The sequence below is a fragment of the Ceratotherium simum genome, chromosome 7 (genome assembly GCF_057802395.1).
Source record: "Ceratotherium simum simum isolate JZ-2026a chromosome 7, ASM5780239v1, whole genome shotgun sequence".
In the NCBI taxonomy this organism is placed as follows: Eukaryota; Metazoa; Chordata; class Mammalia; order Perissodactyla; family Rhinocerotidae; genus Ceratotherium; species Ceratotherium simum.
Window position 1 is genome coordinate 39,318,764 of NC_141906.1, and position 24,073 is coordinate 39,342,836.

General features: G+C 35.9%; 1 protein-coding gene across 11 annotated transcripts in view; it reads right to left on the reverse strand.

Annotated features, from left to right (window-relative positions):
* The window catches only part of DLG2 (discs large MAGUK scaffold protein 2), a 1,864,788-nt gene that overhangs the window by 489,952 nt on the left and 1,350,763 nt on the right, over window positions 1-24,073 (reverse strand). For all 11 annotated transcript variants that reach the window (XM_087433531.1, XM_087433533.1, XM_087433536.1 and 8 more), the window contains one exon: window positions 18,866-19,035. In XM_087433531.1, coding sequence (XP_087289657.1) covers window positions 18,866-19,035 — 170 coding nt within the window. The remainder of the gene's footprint in view (window positions 1-18,865; window positions 19,036-24,073) is intronic.

Consider the following 24,073-nt stretch of genomic DNA (forward strand, 5'->3'; position numbering starts at 1 on the left):
CTTCCAAAAATTTAACACAAATTTTTGAATAATTTTAAAGCTCTTCCTTGAATTTCCACTGAATATTTCACACCATAATAACTTTCACTAAGTCCTTTATGGAATGAAAACCTAGACGGGGGTCAGTCTTTCCTCAATATGATGTAGGTTGGAAGAGCAATGGGGTTCTGGGAAGCTTTGTCACCCAAATGTTAGAACGCAAGAGCAGGTAGATGTGTACCTATTGGGCTATCTCCACCATCTAACACAAAACAGCAAGTAGCCAGAGAGCAGCAAAAGAGTCAGAGGCTCAGTGCCCTCCATAAATCAGAAAGGCTCCTCAGAGATACAGTGACAGGCCTGTCCGGCATCCTGGAATGGAGCGTGGCTGAGGTAGGAGATCATATCATTTTGCGGAGCTTTCTAAAGTGATTTTATCCGTGAATAAACTGCCTCATGCTCATATTCTCTAACTAATGAAATGCAAGCTCTTCTTTCTCTGCCTCCCACCCTCCAACATAGACTCTTATAGGTGAACAGGGCTTAAGAGATGACCCAATTAGATCTTCTCCCTAGAACAGGACCCTTCCTGTCTCTGCCTGAATCCTGTGGTAACAAAGAGCCCATCACGCTCATTACAAGGCCCCGTGCTCTAGCATTAGGTAGTTCTCATTGTTCTCAAGCTTTTCTTCTCATTCAGGCAAGGTCTGCTACCCAATAATACCCACTCTCCCTAGTTCTGCCTTCTAGATGGACAGAATTCTTTTATATTATGACTCTAAGTATTTTTCTCATTTATTCAACAAACATTTATTAAGCAGTTACTCTGAGAGCTGCTGTTGTAGGTGCCTGGGGGAACAGCAATGAACAAAACAGAGTTTTCTGCCATCCTGGGGCTTAGATTCTGACATAAACAAATGGATAAATTCTTAATATAATGCCTGGTGGTGATACCTGCTATGAAGAAAAATAAAGCCCTGAACAAAGTAAAGGAAAAACCCATGTGGACATCAGGGGAGAAGTGTTCCAGGCAGAAAGAACAACAGGTACAAAGGTCCTAGGCAGAAACATACTTAGAACTTTGAAGCAACAGCAAGAAAGCCAGTACGACTGAAGTTTCATGGGATGAAGGAGATGAAATCAAAGAGGTAGCCAGGGCTTGTAGATTATGATAAGGCCCTGCGTTTTGATCAAGTAGGAAAGGAAGCTAGCGGATAGTTTGAAGTAGAGGGTTGAGTGGATATAATCTGAGTTACGTTTTTGAAAAATCACTCTGGCTATTGTGTGGAGAACAGATTGTAGAAGAGGCAAAATGGAAACAGAGACTAGTTTGAATATGATTACAGTAGTCTGGGCAAGAGATTTTGGTGGTTTGGATTACAGCAGCAAGAGCTGAGTTGGTGAAAAGTGACTTGATTTAAAATTTATTTTGAGGATAGAGTTGACAGGATTTGCTAATGAATTGGATGTAGGCTATGAGTAAGAAAGAGAAATCGAAGATAACTCCTAACGTTTTTGTCCTAAGCAACTGGGTACCATTTAATGGGCTAGGAAAGACTCAAGGAAGAGCTGGTTTTTGAAAATAAAATTAAAAGTCGCGTTTTGTATATGTTAATCTTTAAATGCCTATTAGATACATAGCATGAGGATAACTATATCAAATACGTAGTACAGGAATGGAATTTAAAGCCATAGGAGCAGATGAGACGACCTAGGAGGAAAAGTAATGAGAGAAATAAGAAGGCACCAGCACTGAATTCTGGGGAACTTTAGGCCTTAGAGGTTAAAGAAAGAAAATGTTTTAAAAACCTCTATAATTTTCTTCTCTAAACTTATATTCTTGTAAATCTTCACAGATAAATTTTCAGAGCATGTTATTGGAAAACCGAAGTAGCTTTTTCCTGGAAAAATATCTGATATCCTTCATGAAAATGAAATGTTATTGCTAGGACTTGAGAACCAAGGTAGAAAAAATAAGCCAGAAGCCTCAAATCGTTTTTTAAAACATTGTCTAATAGATCAAATGTTCCACTCCAACAGATGTCCCATCTAATCTTGTTAATGATATTCAAAGGCATCATGAATACAAATGGCAGGAGCAAAGCTGCAGCTTTTCACAATTATTCCATTTTCCCTGGTACTATTCTTAACAGTTATGTGTTATTCCTGAGAGATTGTATTGAATTTACAACTAATGTCCAGAATGATTTTTGTTTTTCTCAAGTATTCTTAAATTGCAAGAGTTTTCTTGAGAAAAGTTCCAAGAGAAAGTTTCAGCTAAAAGTTTTAAAAGTTGTGAATTACAATAACAAGGAACTATAACAACTAAGTTAATGAATGAAGTAACCAAGAATGATTTCTCATAGAGTGGGTCATGGTGCCTTCTGTGAATGAATAGAAACTAATTTCCAAGTGCTGAAGGAAAGATTTAGAAGGGAGCAATTCAGTTTCATCAACCAGTTGGTGAGGTGCCAAACACTCAACTGTCATATTTGGATTCCAAGCACTCATCCAAAGTATAACCCTTCTGAAGTCTGATCTAACGGAGCCCTCAGGAAATGATGACTACCAATCTTGCTGGGGCCATCTGAAATGCTTGTTGCTGTAACAATCTAGGGCAGAAATGTGTATGACAAATAAGCAAATGACTACACTGCTGTGCTATTTAGAGCAGTGAAGAAATCCATGTGATAGTAGACCTAAAATATTCTTTTATTAGCTAATGTAAATGCAGAGTCTCAAAAGGTTAGCTTCCTGTTAAACAAACAAGAAAATTATCAATTTTATTTTAAATTTAAGCATAACAGTAAGACTTTTGAAAATTATGCACCTTTTGTTCTAACATCTCTCTTAAAAAAAGAACCACACACTGCTTCAATTCACCAGAAAATCAAAGTGCAAACACCTGGGAAAGGATAGAGTCTCAAAAAAAAAAAACAGTTGAAGTTTCTGAAGACAAGATCCATCAAAAAAAGTTTAGTTTCTTTTTCTGAGAGAAGAGTAAGCTTGACAGACAGGGAAAGCAATAGTTTTGATCTGTCTTGGTTCAAGTGAGACTGTTCAGACTGTTTATACAGCATAACTGATTTAAATGTGAAAAATTACAGTTCACGACTGTTCTGATTGAAGGATTGTACTTTTAAAAGCTCAAATAACTATATCATAGACACTAAAGGAGAGAGGAATGTCTTACTCATTTCTATATTCCCTGGCCCATGTGAGAGATATTAAACTAAACGTTTGTTGAATGAATTGAGCTGAATTCACTCAGCACTTCTCTTCCTAATCAAACATCTTTCAAGGTATATATCAAGTGAGGTATATATCAAAGAGTTTCTTTCCACTTCTTCATGCGTTTTTAACACTGTTAGTTTTATAAATGTAAATGTTAATGCTATGTCTGGTTATCATTTCATTGTACGTCGTGCTTTTTACTTTTTATAACCAGAAAATAAATGAGCACCTTTTGTTAAAAAAAAAACTATGAATTCGATTTTGCTGGTATTAATATTGCCAACCCTATTTCCCTTCCTGTATCTTTATTCATCCTTCCATTTGTAAACTTTCTGTGTTTTCCTTAAAAATTATTTTTTTGTTATTTTAAAATATGTAATATATGTATGTGATAGAAAATCCAAATAGTACAGAGTGTGTGGTAAAAAAGTCAGTTTTCCTCCCACACATTTTCTCTGTCTGAGGCAACCACTGTTACCAGTTATTTTTCTAGATATATCCTCGTATATAGCAGCATATTGTTTATATTTATTTCTCTTTTACACAAATGATAAAATATTATGCATATTGCCTGCACCATGTATGTGGTTTATCAACATACATGGGATTTTGTTCCATATGAGTACATATAGAGCTCCTAATTTTTTTTTTTTTTCCGCTGTATAGCATTATATTATATGGATGTATTGAAATTTTTATAGCAATTCTCCTTTTGTCATTTAGGTTGTTTGCCTTTTTTTTTTTTTTTTTTGATACTAGAGACATTGTTGCAATTAAGTTTATTTCACACATATGCAAGTTAATTTGTAGGATGAATTCCTAGAAGTAGAATCACTATACCAAATGGTTTGAGCATTTAAAAAGTTAGAGGTACTTTTACACTGCCTCCAAAATGATGGAGCAGTTTACACTCCACCAGCAATATGTGAGAGACCCTCTTTTACCACACCTGCCAACACAGTGCATTGTCAGTTTTTGAATGTGGACAGTTTGACAGGTAAAAACTGGAATATTATACTTTTAATTTGGAATTCTTTCATTATGAGTAAGGTTGAGCATCATACAAAGTACGTTAGATTTATAGGGAAAATCTTCACTCTGTGGCTTTCTTTTGCACTTTCTTTTAATGAATGAATACAAATTTTTTTTTAAAGATAGATACAGTTTTCCCAATATGACTTATTAAGCAATCCGTCTTTTCCCCCTTATTCAAAATGCCACCTGTGTCATATACTAAATTTCTTTATGTGTCTTGTCTATTTTTGGATTTTATCTTTTGCTTTGATATTTCTTTTCACTTTTTAATTATCATATCTTTATAATACATTTCAATATCTAGTAGGCCTAGACCTATCTCATTATTATGCTTTTTCTGAATTTTCTTAGCTATTCTTGCCTATTAATTTTATATGAACTTTAGAATGTTTTTTTGTTTAAAATTCTCTTCATTAGTATTTTTGCTTTAAATTTTGTGAAAAATTCAAAACTGACTTTTTTTGATATTGCATCTTTCTTCACAATTATGTATAACAGTGTTCCACCTTGTATATCTGTTAGCAGCATTTTAAAGTTACCTTTATATAAATCCCACATTTTTATCAAAAAGTTTACTCTTAAGTGTTTATTATTTTTGTTGCTATTGTAAATGATATATTTTCCTCCATTATATCTTTTAATTGCTTACTGTGTTTATATATGTGCATATATTTATATGCTATTGATTTCGGCACATTAATTTTATACCTAGCTACCTTACTGAATGGTTTGATCGTTTTAAATAAGTTTTGGATGGCGTCTTTTGGATTATCATCACAAATAAAGATATTTTTTTACTTTTTCAATTCATAATCAAACTTATGTTTTAAACAATGTAGGTCACAGCTGTGATTTTAAGACATAATTTAAGAAAGGTTGCATGGCTGACGATATATTTTTTGAACCCTTGGGTGGGTCTAGACACCTTGGGCCACCAGCTGTTTTTATCAAAACTGTATCTCCTGTTTAGTGAGGCTTTAAGATATTCTTTCCTTACTTTATTTTTTTAAGTTTGTGCTCACCATGATTATCTCAAACTTTGCTCTTTGTCACAAATTTCAGTAACACCTATTTTTTTCTTACCATTCATAATATATTCATTAGTTCTGTAAAGATATAGTTTAGGGCCTTTACTTCTTGCAGCTCAGTCTACAGTTTTATCATTTTTTTTTCAGCACTTGTTTTATTAAATTTAAGTTGTTCTATAGCGTGAATCATGAATAATTTCCTTCTGTTCTTTGAATTACAGGTTGAGCTATTTGTCTTTTTTGTTTCTTTTATTTGCAGGTTATAAGGACCAAGATCACGTAGGGTTAATAGCACGAGTTGTGGAGCCAGGCATTTGTATCGAGCTCTGTCACCATTTGTGAGATTTCAGGGAAGTTACTGAACCTCTATATCTGCATATGTAATAAAAGTATTTCATGGAGATTCTTACAAGGACTGAAAGAGATATACATATAAAACACTTAGAACAGTGCCTAACACATAGTGAGTGCTAAAAAATTAGCTCACAATGATGATGCTTCTTTTTGGTTTTGACTGTGGTATGTTTACAGAGTTATTAAAATTTTTCCATCATGTTCATGCTTGGACAGCTCAATCAGACACTCTATTTGCTCTGATATAGTATATATGACTAGTTTACCCTTCTCCATTGTGCCTATAATCATTTTGTTTTTCCTTCTGAGTTACAGTGAGGGGTCTGTATATTTTGTGTTCTAATCACTTTCTGCACCTGAGCCAGTAGCTGGGGAAGGAGTTGGGGGAGAGCTCAGTAGAGGCTGTAGTCAAGTGTGCCATTTTTCTTAGAACACCCAAATTTTGCTGTCTTTTGAGATTCTGTACCAAGGTGCATCTAGTTGGGTAATTTCTCTAATTCAGCTATAGAACCTTAGCTTCCATCAGAGAATATCAGCATTACTGCCCACTTTCCCCACTTTAGATTCTCCCAAGAGCAAGTTTCAACTACTCTTTGAAAAAGATAAGGCCACCAGCTCAGTGTACTCTTCTTCAGATTTACTGGTATCAGTGAGAAGTCTCAGGATTTTGTCCACAACCAACATAGTTTCAGGGGGAGAATGGGAGTGGGGAAGCACCTGAGCCTTTCTAAGCCTGTCTGTCACTATTTCTTTCCTTTTTTTTTTTTTTTGTGAGGAAGATCAGCCCTGAGCTAACATCCATGCTAATCCTCCTCTTTTTTTGCTGAGGAAGACCGGCCCTGAGCTAACATCTATTGCCAATCCTCCTCCTTTTTTCTCCCCAAAGCCCCAGTAGATAGTTGTATGTCATAGTTGCACATCCTTCTAGTTGCTGTATGAGGGACGCGGCCTCAGCATGGCCGGAGAAGCGGTGCGTCGGTGCGTGCCCGGGATCCGAACCCGGGCCGCCAGTAGCAGAGCGCGCGCACTTAACCGCTAAGCCACGGGGCCGGCCCCCTGTTTCAGTGGGGCCGGCCCCCTGTTTCTTTCCTTTGTCACAGTTTCTTAAGTGTATTGCCTTAAGTTGTGCTTCATTGCTTCTTTCATCACTGGTGGCAAACATTTGTTGTTGTTATTATTACTGATTTTCCTTATGTTTTGCTCATTTTGTGAGTTATTGAAAGAGAGAATTTCTGTGAGCAGATAAGATTAATCTGCTCTCATAAACTGGAAACCAGTTCTTTAGTAGCATATACATTCTGCTTTGTATATACTACTGTAGGCAAAGTAGAAAACTTTACCCATAGGCATTATTTTTATCTTTATCTTTCTATTTTTTTATACCCATTCTTTCCTTATATCTGTGGAATTCACTTTCATATTTATGTGTGCTGGGCAGCATGTGTCTCTGCCAAATTCCATCCTGTTATCTAAGAATTCCATCTATCCATGTATTTACTTTCAGGTCACCTATAATTGACACGAATGAGGAAAGGGTGGCTAATATGAGGAACAGTTGAAGTACCATTAAGAACGATATCAATAGCTCTGGATGCTTGGTCCAGACCAACAATATTATATTTAATAGAGATAAATATAAATTTATAAATTTACATTAAAAATAAATTATTCTAAAATAGAATGCAATATATCTGATAGCCAGTAGTTCATATGAAGTATTTAACTGTCTGTCATCCTGATATGAACCAACGAAAAGAGTCTTATATTTTTTTTTTTTAATTTTTTGTTTATTGCAGTAACATTGGTTTATAACATTGTAAAAATTTCAGGTGTACATCATTGTACTTCTATTTCTGCATAGTTTACATCATGTTCACCACCAAAATACTAATTACAACCCATCACCACACACACGTACCGAATTATCCCTTTCACCCTCCTCCCTCCCCTCTTCCCCTCTGCTAACCACCAATCCAATCTCTGTCCCTATGTGTTTGTTTATTGTTGTTATTATCTACTACTTAATGAAGGAAATCATACGGTATTTGACCTTCTCCCTCTGACTTATTTCACTTTGCATTATACCCTCAATGTCCATCCATGTTGTCACAAATGGCTGGATTTCATCGTTTCTTATGGCTGAGTAGTATTCCATTGTGTATATATACCACAGCTTCTTTATCCATTCGTCCCTTGATGGGCACTTAGGTTGCTTCCAAGTCTTGGCTATTGTGAATAATGCTGCAATGAACACAGGGGTGCATGTACCTTTGCAAATTGGTGTTTTCAAGTTCTTTGGATAAATACCCAACAGTGGAATAGCTGGATCATATGGTAGTTCTATCGTTGATTTTTTGAGGAATCTCCATACTGTTTTCCATAGTGGCTGCACCACGAAAAGAGTCTTAGAAACAAAGCTAACACAATTTTATATTAGATTAAATAAACAGAGTATGAAGCTCACATATGGAACTCTATTCAACATGGTCTGTACTTACAAGCACATCAAGGGATCTCTATATACAATTCTGTGTATTGTTATTTAGGTGGGATGTTGCCAAACTTAAGAAAATTCAAAGGATAGAAACAGTAAAATAAAGGGTCTGAAAATCATGATGTATCAAGAATGGTTAACAAACTGAGGGTTCTTAGTCTAAAGGAGAGAGGCCTGAGAGGAGACTTGATAGTGGCCTACAAATGTATGAAGGGCTGTCCTAGGAAGAGTTGTTCATCATAGCTGGATATGGCAGAAATAAGATTAATGGATGATTTCAAAGGAATTCCAGCTCAGCTCAATTATAAGGAAAAAAAAAAATCCAATGACTGGAGCAGTATCCCAAGAGAACAGCTATCACCAGTGTTGGAAAGCTGTTTCTTCCCACAGCATTAAAACAGAAGTTCAAGTCTTGGTTAAGCGTTCTTTGTAAAAGCCTATGTATATATTAATATGGTGGCACTGTAATTACCTAGTGTTTCAAACACTATACTAGGACCACTAATCTCCCCTGAGGGCATACCATGTCTCTATCGCCAACTTTTAGTTACATACTCAGAAGGTGTTCAATTAATGTTTTGCTAAATATATGAGTGAATCTGTGTATTTTTGGAGATTAGAATATTTGACACCTAAGAATTCTTGCACATCAAAATTATTATGATTTTTAAAAACTAGTACCACATTCAGTTTATTCAAATGAATGGATCTATGAAAGCTAAATTTTCTCATATGACTCGATGACTCACAAATATTCAACGAATGTTTTTAGGTTCTTGGGAAGCAACTATAGAACTTTCTTCCTAAGACTAATGACCTATACTGAACAAATTATATATGCCTTCTTCATTCATAACTATTAGGCACTGACTTGCCTAGAAAAATGTGCCTAGTTTGTTTCCTTTGTTATTTTTACTTTTCCTTCTTTCTAACTGCTCTCTTTTAAGCCTTAATTGATAATTTTCAACCTTTCTTAATATCATCTTTATTGTGCAAATTTCCAACTTTCAGTGGATTCTTGGTTGGATCTCATAACTGGCTAACCCATAGCATATTCCATGTTTAAAAATCACTAGGTTGGCTTTCTTTATGGATATTAAAAACAGAGATTTTATTTAATCTTTCCCATTAACTTTTCTGTAAGAGATAAAGTGTCCAAGGTATCTAGCTGCAACTGAATTATGCTCAGAGACAAAGTCTAGGTAGTACAAGGCTTTTGACTAACAGCTAATGCCATTCGGTGTCACGGTCCATGATTAAAAAATACTGCAATCTTTAATTTTATTGGATCTCAATGTTCCATAGAAGGAGAAGAATTTAATGTACATTGGTTGATGAGTTGAGGAACCAAAATGGATTTAGTTGTGGAACCACGATGAATTTAGCATGAAGCCAGTGCCAGCCAGCAGAGGAGGACTGCATTATTTCAGTCTAGGTGAATGCCAGTGTTCTAAGAAGGTACTTGGAGAAAAGCCAAAACTTCTTTATTTATTGTTGTCCCTTTGATTTAGCACTTAGAACTGCCTGGCTTAATACATGTTTTTGAAGTAAAATATTTATTGCTTCTTTAAAAAGTAAACAAGGAAGAGGAACACTTAAAATTTATTGGGCACTGAGATGTACCAGGTGTCTCATTAAATCTTCACAATAACCAAGGTAGCTACTTAATGTGCCCATTTAACAGTTAAGTAAAGTAAGAGTTTAAACTTAGGTGCTGTCCAAACCCTAACATCTTTTCATGAAATTGCTTTGCTGCTGATCATAAATTGGAAGGATTCATAGTCATGGTATTTACCACGGCAACACATCTCCTTTTAAAACTTTTAAAGATGCTGTATAGATAAATATTTACCTCAGCAAATATCCACAGCTAGGTAAACAGTGCTGTGTGAATTATAAAACTTTTGAATGGCAAAAAAGCCAAGACTACATCTAGTACAATGCATTTTTTTAATCCAAAGTTTTCATGGTAAAATTAATTTTGATTTTAAAGATTTGTTCTAGAAGCCATTGATCATAAATTCTGTTAAAAATTATGAGCTGTCTTTAAACAGCAAAGAAGTAAACCAAGAAAAGAAACAATGACCACATGTTAGCCTCAAAGAGCAAATGAGAGGAGTGGCATCATTCCTTAATTTCCAAAAGGATTTAGCAAACATAATCAAGTGTTTTACTCTCCTATAAAGTTATAATGTACAGAACAGTGGGGATTACAGTGACAATATGTGTAGTTTGTTGTTTCATGAATAAAACATTTGCTACAAGGTCTCATGAGAGAGTTTTTTACAGATATCATTAGGAAGACTCACCAAATATTAGCTTAGAGAAAGAGCTTTCCAATCCACAAGCACATATCTTTTCTCCAGAAACAACCAGAAACTAACCATGTACATATTCAAGAAATTCTACAGAAAGTGCTGAGGAACAATGAGAACTCATCAAATGTGTTGTCCTTTGTCCAATTTAAAAAAAGGATTTGTTCTTTAGGAGGACAGAGAGTGATGATTTAGCAACAATTTATTTCCAGGAAGACTATTTCCCTGGCTTAACACAAATAGATGTTTTCTTTTTGACCCTAAATATTATATTTCAATAAAAGGTTGCACTACACAATCACTCAAGCAAATCCCCCTCTGTACTCAAGGGAACAATTTTGGTAATTCAAAAGGACTCAAAAAATTTTAGCACTAAAAGGAAAACATAGTGTTTTGAGACCTCACGCCAAACAGCTGAATTTGCCATTTGTGCTTATTAAGAGTCCAACCATTATTCAGCATGGCCCTTCACCACCAGTATGTTTACCTGCCGCTTAGAACTCAGAGCCAGGGACATGGACTTGGATAAAGACTAAACTGTGCCTTGCATTCAGAGACACATTTGTGCATGCATTAAAAAATGAATACACATTATAATTTACCCCATGGCAAGAAAGCGGGGAATGGAGTATGGCGTCCCTTGATGCACTGAATGGTTGGATGCCAGGAATCAAAACAGCTGCATAACCTTTGTGTTCAGTTTTTACCCAGTAGTCTGGTGAACTGCTCGGGTATAAACAACTGAATTCTGGACAACTGAAAACTTTGTTAACCTAAACATTCCCAAGTTACCATGGTCAGTGATAGTAGTCCAACTTGTTAGAGAACACTGTCAGCAAAGCTATTCATGGACAGAGAGGATAAAAAGAAGAATTTCAGTGCAGGCAATCTCTGTACTACATGTGAGGATGGTGCATTTAAATTTAATTAAAATCTTAGTTCATTCAAATGTTCATTGAGTACTTATTGTGTGCTCAATACCTGCAGGTCTAGGCCTATATACCAAAAATTAAACCGTAGAATAGTCAATTTACCAAATGACCATCTCTGAAAACTGTCAGATGAGGTCCTCATATCAAATCTGAGAAAGTTCACTCTGGCCATATTAGTGTTAGAAAGAGAAAAGAGCAGACAGAGGAACAAGGAGAGATTAGAGAAAGGCATTGAGTAGGCGGATACAGACAAGCTGTAAGCCTCATTCAAGTTAGGTATTTGAGAAAGTCTCTGTCTGTAATATAAAATGCATGCCAAGTTCTTATTTAACCAAGCTGGACAATAAATCTGTCATGTAAGCTACTAAGAAAAAATAAAATAAAAATCTGCAGTAATTTGGAAATTGGTTTTTGATTAATCAGCCTATTAAACCAAGTGCTCGATGCTTCACATACTGTTTTGTCCCAATATCTTGAACAGATGGTTTCTGTAAGGTGTGGAAAAAAGAGGCCAATGCAAGAGTTTCCCCATAAAGGACTCCTCTCGGCAGTAAGGGAGGCAGCTTCTATCCTGGACAGTCCTTTTTCCCCTTGTCACACTGCAGGGATGGTCATGATCTGTCTTGGACTCTCCTCCATCTCTTCACCCCAATTCCTTCCATTTACTACCCAGAATTGGGTCACAGACTAAACCTAGGACTTGTACTTCCCTTTAAATGTTCATTAAATGCTTCAAATTTAGCAAGGCCAGGGTAGAGAACATAAACTCAGTGTCTTAAGTGTTAGAATATGCAGCTTGTTTACCTTCTTAATTTGGGTTGTTGATAGTTATCCTTTCTATACCCTGTGGCTTGCTTGGATGGCCTGACAACAAAAGAATGAACAGAAGAGGAAGAAATAAAGCATTTTAGAAGTTCTTAGAAGTGAAAGATTGCTTCTGATTGGAGCAGTTAGTGATAGCTTTGTGGAGGAGGTAGAATTGAACTGGCATGGCTCTTGGGGGATGGATATAATACCCATAGGTAGTGGTCACAGTGGTAAGGAAAGGCATTCCAAAGGTGAGAATGGGATGAGCAAAGGCCTGGAGGCAGGAGAGTATGGCATGTGTTTCAGAAATTGTACCTAATCCAGCTTACCTGGACCAGGAGATGCATGAATGAGAGAAGAGAAAAGAGAAGGCCGAAACTGAATTTTGTCCCTGGAGCAGAGGGTGATCATAGAGGGCGTGAAATGCTATGCTAAGAAATTTAGATTTTTATCCAGTGGCAATGAAGACCAGAGACTTTTGAGCAAGTAAGAAAAATTAATAGAGCTGTTAGATATTTGAGAAATTCTCTGTAATATCAAATGCATGCCAAGTTGTTATTTAACCAAGCTGGACAATAAATCTGTTACGTCATGTCATTTTTGGAAGATTGGTCTAGGAGAGGTGTGTAGGTATAGAAGGGAAGGATTGACAATCGAGTCTATTACAGCAGATCAGACGAGATATAATGGAAATATGAACACCATAATAATGGCAGTGGAGATTTTAAAGAGAATAGTTGTGTTGGAGGTAGCTTCCAAAGGACATGATGCTTAATGTAATAAAGGCAGCAAAGAGAGTAGAATCAAAAGAAAAGGACTTTGAGCTTTTTAATGTGGGTGACTAGAACAATCTTTAACATAAGTAGAGAGATCCGAAGCAGGAGCAGACAGCACTGGTGAGGGGCATGTGGTGGAAGATGGCCCTAAGGAGACATCATAATGTCAGTTTTCAACATGCTTGGGAGTATTTCTACACATGGAGTCTACTGAAATATATGCCCAAACTAGGAAAACTAAGGAAAAATATATACCTGTAAACATACATGCACATTTTCATAAAACATAGATTCATATGTCCCATCAGACCTGTTAGAAATAAATTTATAAAGAGCTCGAGAGAACACAGCTGCATATATGACGTATGTGCACATACACATGCTAACCAATATATGTTTTATATCTATGTATATAAGCATGCAGAAATCTGTGTTAATGCACAAAAACATATATTGACTCCATTTGAAATTGCTGAATATTAAAAACTGTTAATTAACTTTCAGTTCATTAATTCAACAAATATTAATACTTACTAAAGGACTAGATTGTATAAAATATTAGGGGAGGTGCTTGTAAAGCACTGGAATGAGTATGTGCTTTGCTGCTTTGCTTTATGCAACTTTTAGCCAATTGTGATAATAAAAAGAGCACAAATAGTATAAACATATATTTACCATCATTATCCTGAACATAACCTTATGAGCTAGATACTCAAATTATATCTATTTTGCAGATGAGGAAGGTGAGGCACAAAGAGGTTAAGACACTTGCCCTAGGTCCCACAGCTTCTTCAAGACGTCCAGGAACTTCACCACTAGAAATGGGGCTTCTCTGATGATTGAATTATACGTGTTATAAATCACCACGAGTATAGTGACTTTTACAGTCAGTGTATTTTATAGTTATTTTTACATCTTGTACAAAGCTGACAGCTACAATCTTCATTGCATTTTTAGTTCGAACTGTCCCAGACCTCTGTATCTACAAAAAAATATATATGTCTCTATGAAGACATGGAAACAGATGATGTTTTAAAACGTTTTAAAAAATAATGGAGGAGAATTGCTGAAATGTTTTGCTAGATAGACTTTACCACTCTTTCAGTTTTTATTAAAAAATAAGGTGGCTAAAATAAAGCCACAAGCAAGTCTATCTTTGGATATTAATAAAGTTATGGCCTTAACATTTCATTTCAGAACTTTGCCTTAAACTAGCTATACTATACTTAAGCAACAATAACATCTCAAAAAAAGGCACCTCATTTCTTATATAGGTTTAGGCTTCTTTGGCTTAGGCCACAGAAACAGTCTACACCTGTTTAATTATATAGCTCCTTAGAAATTATGACTTAGAGTGTTCTTGGGAAAGTCACCAGAAAGACTTTTATTGTAAATCTATTTCCTGGGAAACCACATGTGCACTTTGGATTTTTCCCTTGCATATATTTGGTGGCCTGGCAAGTCTAAATGGATTTGCCTAATCACTACTTCCTATACATGATTACGCATTTTTTTCTCAACTGACTGCCCACACACGGACACCCCAGCTGCTTGCAAAGATCAAATCTATAACTGTAAGGTCAGGGAAATTTTCATATATTGTTAAGAAAAGACATTCTAAATCAGCAGTGCATATTACTCAAACATTCATTACTAAAATACGTGGTCATAAATCGCCAGTCAAATGATTCTTGTTGAATACTGGGAAGATTAGTACTGCTATAAAGACGGAATCACATACATCAAAGGTCATCTCAGAATTAGTAATTTGACAATAGATGGAATAAACATAAGGGTATGGAATTGGAAACTGTAAATTTAATTCTACCACAAATTATTTTTCCAAGGAATCCCCTAACATTGAATATATATGACAAGAAGGAATAACACTGTTTATCTCCTGTCCCATGTAAAAACAAATAAACAAAACCAAAAACAATCCCCCCAAAAAACAGTCCGGGTATTAAGAATGTCTATAAAACAGATTTAGTAAATGCTTATAACTGTTCAAAATAGGTCAAGTAGCCATATCCATGATATTTATATTAAAGATTATTGAGGAAAAGTGAGAAAGTCAATTATTCAGATATTTCCCCAACTCCAGAAATTTGACAAAATATTCAGAAAATTCAGAGTATTGACTTGACATGGTTTTCAGACAGATGTTTTCCAGTTCTGCCTCCTTGAGATTTCCTTTTCAGATGCATCACAGGCTTCCCAACACGTCCAAAAGTGAATTCCTAATCTCCCTATAAGGTTTCCTCCATAGTCTTCCCCATCTCACAAACGGCACCTTAATCCATTAAATTGCTCAGTTAGAACACTGGGCCTCATCCTTGGACATACCCCACATCCAGATTATCAATAAGTGGCATCAGTTATATCTCCAACATATAGCTTGAATCCATCCCCCTTTCTCTCCCTTCTTCAAGCAACCCCTAAGTGATCTCTGCTCCCACTCCTGCCTGCTTCAATGCATTTTCTTCACAGTAGCCAAATGATCTTCTGAAAATGATAAATTTGATCATGTCACTCCCATACTGAAAATTCTGCAATAGCTTCCCATTGCACTTGAAATAAAATAATAAATCTTTAAATACGGTCAAGAAAGCTGTGCAGGATCTGGCCCCTGGGTACCTTGACAATATCATTTCATGTCATTCTTTATCCTGTCATTAAACCCCAGTCACAACTGACTTCTTTTAGTTTCTAGGAGGTATAAAGATTTTTCCTACGCTAGGGCCTTCACATACACATGCTTTTACTTCTATCCAAATGCTGTCCTCCACTCTTTTTTCAGCTAACTTCTATTTTTATTTATAAGGTTTAGCTTAAGTGGCACTTCCTCAGAGAAGTCTCCTTTGACCCATTATTTAATTGGTACTCTTTAAAATATTTTGTTCATTCATAGCATGTTTCCCGATTTATATTATAGGTGTTTTCTACATCTGACTATAATCTCGTTGAGCAAGAACTATCTCTATTTTCTTTGTGAATCCCCATTGTTTGACTCTGTGCAGAGCACATAATAAACACTTAATAAATATTTTTTGAATCATTGAAGGACTAAATTAATGAACACATCCAGTTCTCTGTATTATACACACATAATTGAGGCTAGTTAGCCCAGTTGGCTAGAGTGTTGATGCTACTATACAGAGCGCCCACGTGCTCAAGGAAGGGCAGATGAGTACCCGTGGGCACATGTTAAATTTTAACTTCTCTGGAGCCTTCAGGCTCTCTGGGTTAAGATGAATCACCTCTTCCTGTTTGCCCAATTGGAATCATGGCTCAAGTTCCATCACAGAGCTGATTTCTTTCTGCCCTGCCTTAAAGTTAGTTGACTTTATGTTTCCCTCTCCCATTAGAACTGCCTGATTCTCCCATCAGAATCACATCTGATTCATCTTCATCATCCCCAGTGCATAAGAATTTCCATGGTATGAGCTAAACGTCGGTAGAAATTTCTTTCTAATATATCATCATTCAAAAATAAAGAATTCTAAGGTGCCAAGTGAAGTTAAGATGGCAAGGTATCATCAGATTTAGTGCAGAATCTAATTTAACTATTCATTCAATTGACTCTGATTCAGCACTTCCTGTGTTCAAGGCACTGGGAAAGGCATTAGGAATTTAAGCAATAACTAAGACAGTTTCTTTCCCTATAAATCAATAAGCTTTATATAGAGAAACAAATCCCCATCAGTGACCTTTGTATGGTGACAGTGCAAAAAAGTATGACTGACAACATAATCCCAAAAGGATCCACAGGCCCACACCCCTCTACAGGGATTTGGCAGGAGCCTGCTTTCAGGGATGTAAAGTTAGTTCTAACCGTTTCCAGTTTCTCCTGTCTCAGTAGACTACGCCCATCACGCATATGCTGTGTACTTTCATTGCGTTATTGCCTGGGTATTCCTGGACGATTAATGCTCACCTGTCCCCACTTCCCCTTCTCTATGTCCAAGGGCAACTCCTGCCCCACTCCTGGCTCAAAGGAGAAAACAACTCACACTGAATTAAACCAGCCAGAGGGAGCCTTAGTACCAAAAATATAGATCCAAAAAATGTGTTCCTGATAAAATTAAGGAGTTTTGGCTATCGATTCCCTAGAATCTTTAAGTGCTCGGCTGAGCAGCTGGAGGTCATGGAGTGACTGAGGTAGCAGGAGTCCTGCTAATGGATGGTAATACTTTGCTGGGCACCTAAAACAAGTATTTGCCTTAGGGCTGTGCTGAATAATTGCTGTTAATTGAATTGTAGAAGTATCTATACGTTATTTATATAGGTATAGTATAACTTTTTAATAGAAAGTGTGATGCTCATTTTGTTTAGCTTTAAAGCACCTTGCAACCACAATTTTAGTAAACATGTAGGATACAACGTCTTTTCTACCACTAGAGCTTGTGGTATGGAAAGGCTTTACTTGTTTTCTTTTTTTTCCCTCCAGATTTAATTCTGTGACTTGAATGCATTTGAATTTTAGCCCATGAGGGATCTTTGAGCATTTTTATTACATTATCAAACAATTGTAGCACAGGTTGAAATCATATGTAGCAAAGAATACTACAAATAACATGTATATATAGCTAATATTTCTTGGACATCAATTTGTGCCAGCCACTATTCTAACCATTTTTTGTGAATTGACCCATCTAATCCTCACAATTTCTATGGGCAAATACAAACATTAACTGCATTTCATAGATAAGAAAATTAAAGCTCAGAGAGGGTAAGCAATTTGTCCAAGGTCAAACAGCTAGTGAGCTGCAGAGCTAGGGTTCCAACCTAGCTACTTTGGCTCTGGAGTGTGCAATCTTAACCAGCAAGCCCCACTGCTCACCACATGCCAGATTTTAGTTAAATGTTTAATTCTCATAAACCCAATGGAATAGATGCTACTATTATGATCCCCATTTAATAATGAGGGGATTTGTCCAATCAAGGTCACTCTGCTAGTAAGTGGCTGAACCAGGCTTTTAAACTCAGTCCTGTCTGACTCTTGGGTCTGAGATCTTAAATACCATCCCCTATTACTTTCCAGAGAGGTGTTTATTATTATTTTTTTTAATCCTATATAACACTAGAGATTAAATAGATTTTAAGGGAAAGAGACATGATTTACTAAGAGTATAGTAACTATTCAGTCTTAATCTTCCAAAATATTTAAAACACTGTTAAGCCAATTACGAGATTTTTCTAAAATATTTGATATACTGTTAAGCTAATATTAAATGTCATCATTCTGAAGAGCAGAGCTCCAAGGACTATTCTTAAAAATTAGTATAATGAGTCATCTCACTGTTTATGTGACTCCCTAGGGTAACTGCAGTTACCTCAAGAGATTAGTGAACATTTCAAAAAAATAAATTTTAACTTATTTTGACTATTGCAAGTATAAAATGTTATGTAGTACTTGTTGGGTATGACTCATAAGAGTATTAAAAAATAAAAAATTACAACCGTGTTATAAAAATTATGGTAGTTGTTATTTCAGGATAGACTATTTTAATCATTATTATTCACATTACTATTTTACCAAATGGAAGAGGTTACCATTCACATCTGAAAAATTAGAAAGTATTAATACGCCAGCCAAATCATGATGATCCAGCAAGATTAAAAATTTATGGAAAAATATAAATTATAATAAATATATATGGTTGTTGTTATTATTGTTTATAAGGACATTCCTAGTTAAGTCTATCCTTTCTTTACCCGAGTTCATATTTAGAGTATCGATTTCTTCGACCTTCTGTAAAAACCTCTACTGCAGGATTTCAATCTCTTGGTAAACACTAAATGCCAGAGGATAAAAGAAAAGAGTATAGCGTAGGTGGGTTATGGCATAAATTTTAGCCAAATGATTTGTCATCGGTGTCTTATTGTGAGCCATTTATGTTTTTATTACCTTTAGGCCCCTTGAACAGTTTGATTTCCACAACAGTCTCCAAAATGGGTCGTCTTCTACGGACGTAGAGCCGCACGATAGACCCCGCTTCTTTGAGAGCTTCTACCGCTTTACTGTGGGAAACCTCGGACACATCGACCTCGTTCACCCGCAAGATACAATCATTGACCCTGAAAGAAAGGAAAAGAGGGAAAGGTCAGGAGTAGCTAGGAGGATTTCTTAAAGAATATTATTATGATGATCTGACCTTAAGATGTGGGGAAGCAAAGAGTATAAGCAATTTAAAAATGTTTATATTTGGAAGGAACACTTCAAATGAAGGAAATCAAGAAAACCTTGAACTGCTCAACCTTCCCAGCCTTCCCAAGTTGACCACCCTACTGGTCAGGTCCCATCCTGATCTCTGGTCCACTCTGACTGGGACTGCATCATATATGGTGTAGTTAGAAGGACACATATTTTAAGGTCTCTGTCAGTTACATCATGATCTTGATTGGTTTTAATTGGTTTGACTGAGGGTAACAATTTGGGTGGTTCTCAGAACTTACTACCACAGTCTATATAGCCATAGCAAATGTAACTTTATAGATTAATTTTTCTTGAGTCCTTAATTTACTAGTTATAAAAGTAACATGTAACTATTTTAGAAAATCTAAAAAATATAAAAATTTAGAAAGAAAAAAATAATACCTGATTCGATCAATTAAAATAATCTGTTAGCTTTATCGCAAATTATTTTCCAATGTTTTTTCCTCAAATTTGTCTCACAATGTTATAGATATTGAAGTTCATATTTTACAAAGTTCAAAGAAAATCTCAGATAATTCTTACCCTAGGTACTTACTTTGAAAACTAGGAATTATGACAAATTCTATATTAAACTTTTATTTTTGCCATTTTCTTATTGGAAGGAATAATCTTACTTTTCCAGGTAGTTTATAGTTATGTGGACATGGAATTCACACCTTTTTTATATTCCTGATCACAATTAGAAGTAATATTAATAATGGTTAAGAGTATGGGGCTTAAGACTGGAAAGATTTCTTTCCCTCACTCTGCATATCCACTCTAGTGTTCCCACAGGTTTCTTCATCTCCATTGCTACCATCCTAGTTGAAGTCAACATCATCTCTCACCTGGATTACTTTCACAGCCTCCTGCCTACTCTCCCTGGACCCTCTCTTGTCAACTTTCAATCTATTCTCTACACAGTGGTCAGGGTAAAGTGAACATGACTAGTTGCTTCTAGTCATGTTCTATTCCCCATTTCCTTCTTACAAACAGGGCCTGATTTTGTTCACGGGATCTGTTCCTTAGCAAATGTTTGTTAAATGAATGAAAGAATAAATCTAAGTTTAATTATTGGGCCCACCATTTCCTACATTTATAAACAGTGACAATTTTTTTAACCTCTCAGTCTCTATATTCTCATCTATAAAATAGATATAATAGTAATACCTACCAAAAGGCTTTTGGGGAAGACTAAATGAGATAATGTACATACAAGTCCTTAGCACAGACCCTGGTATGTAATAAACACCTAATAAATGGTTGTGGTTGGTAGCAGTACGAAATTTGTTGATTTATATTCTCAACCATTGGATCCTTTCCATAATCTTGTGGAATAAGACTTATTATCCACCATAGAAATGGGAATTCTTCCAAGTGCTTAAATTCTTTGTCTAAAGCTGGCAGCAATTTGGGTAGAGATTGGATATGATCTCCGGTCTTCCTATACCAAAATTTGGGATCTTCCCTCTTAGGACCACATACATCTAATGTGATGAGCGTTGTGCACATCAATTAAAAATTATAACATGGTAGTGGAAATATTAGACAAAAAGTACGGGAAGAATTTTCCTGTCATTTTTGTCCATAATTTTTTTATACCTGTTTGAGGAGCTGAGTTACAGGAACTCTTGTCTCAGTGAGAACACTGATTAGCCTCAAAATCCTGAGGTGGAACATTTCACTTACTAAGATTCAGCGATGTCATTTCATTATAACAGATGCTATGGCTTTAATAGGTTTACACATACATTTCCTCTCTGACTGACTAAAAAAAACATCACGGAAAACTACCAATTAAGATAGTTTTGAGAATGTAAGGCATCACGGGTGCCAGCCGCCCTGCAGCAGCTGGTCCTTTGAGAGTGGGTAATTTTGTCATCTCATGATAATGCAAAAACATAATGTTTACCATCACCCTATGCTCAGAATACCAATCATATCTTACAACACTGCTTTCCATAGAAAGGAGTGGCCGACATTAAAAAAATTCTGGATGCTATATCTATTCAAACTCTACTAAATTTTTTCCTTTTGTATACAGTGGACTCCTTAATTGTCGATTGCTGGGGTGAGGAAATTACAGCAGAAATCAGATGGTTTTCCCTGAACTTGTGGATGAAGTAGGCAGCTTTAGTGCACTGAGAAGAGCACTGGACTTGGATTTGAGGCCCAGCTGTGTATCAGCTGTGTGACCACGGTCAGGTCACTTCATCTCTTTGAACTTCAGTTTCCCATGAAAAGAGAGAAAGCATGTCCAGAGTTAGTGAGAGGAGTTACCAGATAGATAATGCATACGGATGTTTGTGTAAATTGTAACATACCATACATCTGAGAATTGCAGCTATTGATAGGTGAGTCAAAGATGCTGTGTTCAAAGATTTGTTGAAAAGTGAACAGGACGGAAATTGAAATTTTTTAGAGGACCTACTATGTGCCACATCATTCTAGTCATGTCACTTATTCACTCGTACTTAAACTGTTTATGAAGCATTGATTCTTGTTTCACAGACAATGAAATTTTACTGACAAGTCAGAGTGTTGGGGTGGGCAGGGACATAATTCCAACCTGATTTTGTTTTTTTCTGGAGCCTATGCTCACCTGAAGTTACTCAGAGTTGATTGTTTAAAATTAAAAAAAAAAAAAAAATTGGGAGTGTGAAGGGAGGAGTTTATATTCAAATTCTTAAAATAGAAGGAAAAGAATATCAAGCCAAACTACGGCACTCAGCTTCTCTACCTCCCAATCATGTGAGATAGCATTCAGCCAGAGGGTTGTAGCTATTTAAAATTAATTTGCTTTCCCTACCAGTAGATAACCTTTGTGAGTAAAGCCACCACTTGTATTCATTTTGAAATACTCATATTTCAAATATGTGATATATTCATATTCATATGAATATATCACTAGCTTCAAACTCAAATAATACTTTGCCCCAGTAAAAAGTGAAGCCTTCATCCTATTTCAGAGCCATGGTATTAGAAAGCCATTTACATGCACATTTCCTCCCAACTCTATCCATGTAATTAAGTTGGTGATTCAATCTTTCAGTGCTTGCTGTTTCAGATATAAGTCTACAATATTCTTTTTGTGGACCAGAATTGCCCGTGAAATTAAAAGGTTAATTTTAATCTTCTCCTAGTCTCATTTCCTTTGGACATTCTAGTACATTTCCTTGCCAAACTATCTTAGAAACAAAAAGGACATTTCATCATTAATGTGTCCACAGAATCACAACTAAATTTTGTGCCACACAATTAAGTATTCTGGAACAGGATAGTATCATTGAAAAGTCAAATAATACCTAACAAATTATTTGTTCCACTTTGAAGAAATAATTTAAAATAACGTGTAATATCTACTCTCTTTCACAGGTATTAAAGTATGTTCTGTTCTAAAATAAGATTTATGGTTGTATACATTTTTTAAGGATGTTAATTCATTAAAAATAGTCACTAAATGCTCGTTTTAAAACTTAAAAACTCCTGTTCATTATACATTAAAAAATACTGGAAGGAAAGATAATAAAGTTTCAGCTCTGGTTCTTTGTGGATGTAGAGATTATGGATGTTTTAAAAAGCATATTTCTACTTTTGTGTTTCTTCCAAAAGTTCTATAATGGACATATATCACAGCAGAGAACCTAAGAACACGGGTCTGGAAGCCTTGGCCACACCTACATACAAAAGGGATCTTGTCCCAGCTTTAGAACTCAGGAGCTGTGTGACTTTGGGCAAGTCACTTAACATCTGAAAGCCTCAGTTCCTTCATCTGAAAATAGGGAGAACAAGAATGCTGTATGGATTAAGTGAGATACTGCATGGGAAATACTTAGCACAGTGCCTGACAAACAGTAAGGTATTACAGTCATGAAAAAGAAACAAGAACCATTTGCATAAGAAAGGATGTGAACAGACTATAGTGGAGGAGAAAAGATACCAAAGGGAGAGACAGGAAGAGAGAGCTACTTACAATCAAGATACTGATAGGATTTTTGAAATTTTCTATGAAGAAGGGAGGAAGAGATGTGATGTATGGGATTTGGGGGAAGAAAAATATAAAAATAAGACTGGTAGTAAGTCTTGTTTTACAGGTTGTAACTTAATTCCCCTTTCATCTTCTCCCACCTCTATCACCAAAAAACAGTCAGTTGTTCTGATACAAACTAGCTCTATGGCAGCCTTGGCAAAAGCTTCTAAAGATCAGCACACTTGGCAGGATTCCCACCAACTCATGCCTACTCTGTCCTCACCCCACTCCACACATCTAACCACACCCAGCCACACTCAGACCCTCTCAAGGCTTGATTCGAAAGGAGGATTTAGGTCACAGAGTCTGAAACTTAACTCTGCAGCAGCTATTGGTTATTAAGGGATGTCTCCTGATTGGCTTATCCTTCATTGTCTCCACTCAGGACTACTCTCTTTGGGCAAACAGATAAATTAATTACAGACCAAAGGGCCACATCATAGAGAAACCTGATCAACATCTAATGTGCCAGATGAACTGCAGTAATACATTATAAAACGGAAAACACTAGCTGAGGAATTATACTGCATGTGCTTAAACAGAACAATCACTCACTTAAAAAAATTAGAATCTGTTTAAAAGGAACAACCCCAGAGATTTTATGTGAACTAGAATGAGACTAGAAAAGCTCTCAAGGTTAAGTGAGCAAAAATGTCTTATTTTTCTTTTATTTCTAGAATCACTAACGGTAGTTTAAGAACAAATAATAGATACTCAGAACTTTATTTAAGAAAAGACAGGTGCTTTATGCTAGCAAACACAGAAAAGGAAAAAACAATACAACACACATACCCGCACACAAATAGAGGCTGACCCAGATGGCTTCAAATCATTATGACCTTTTCTAAATCTACTTAATTATGTCTGTTTGCTCTCTTCTCTCATGAAGC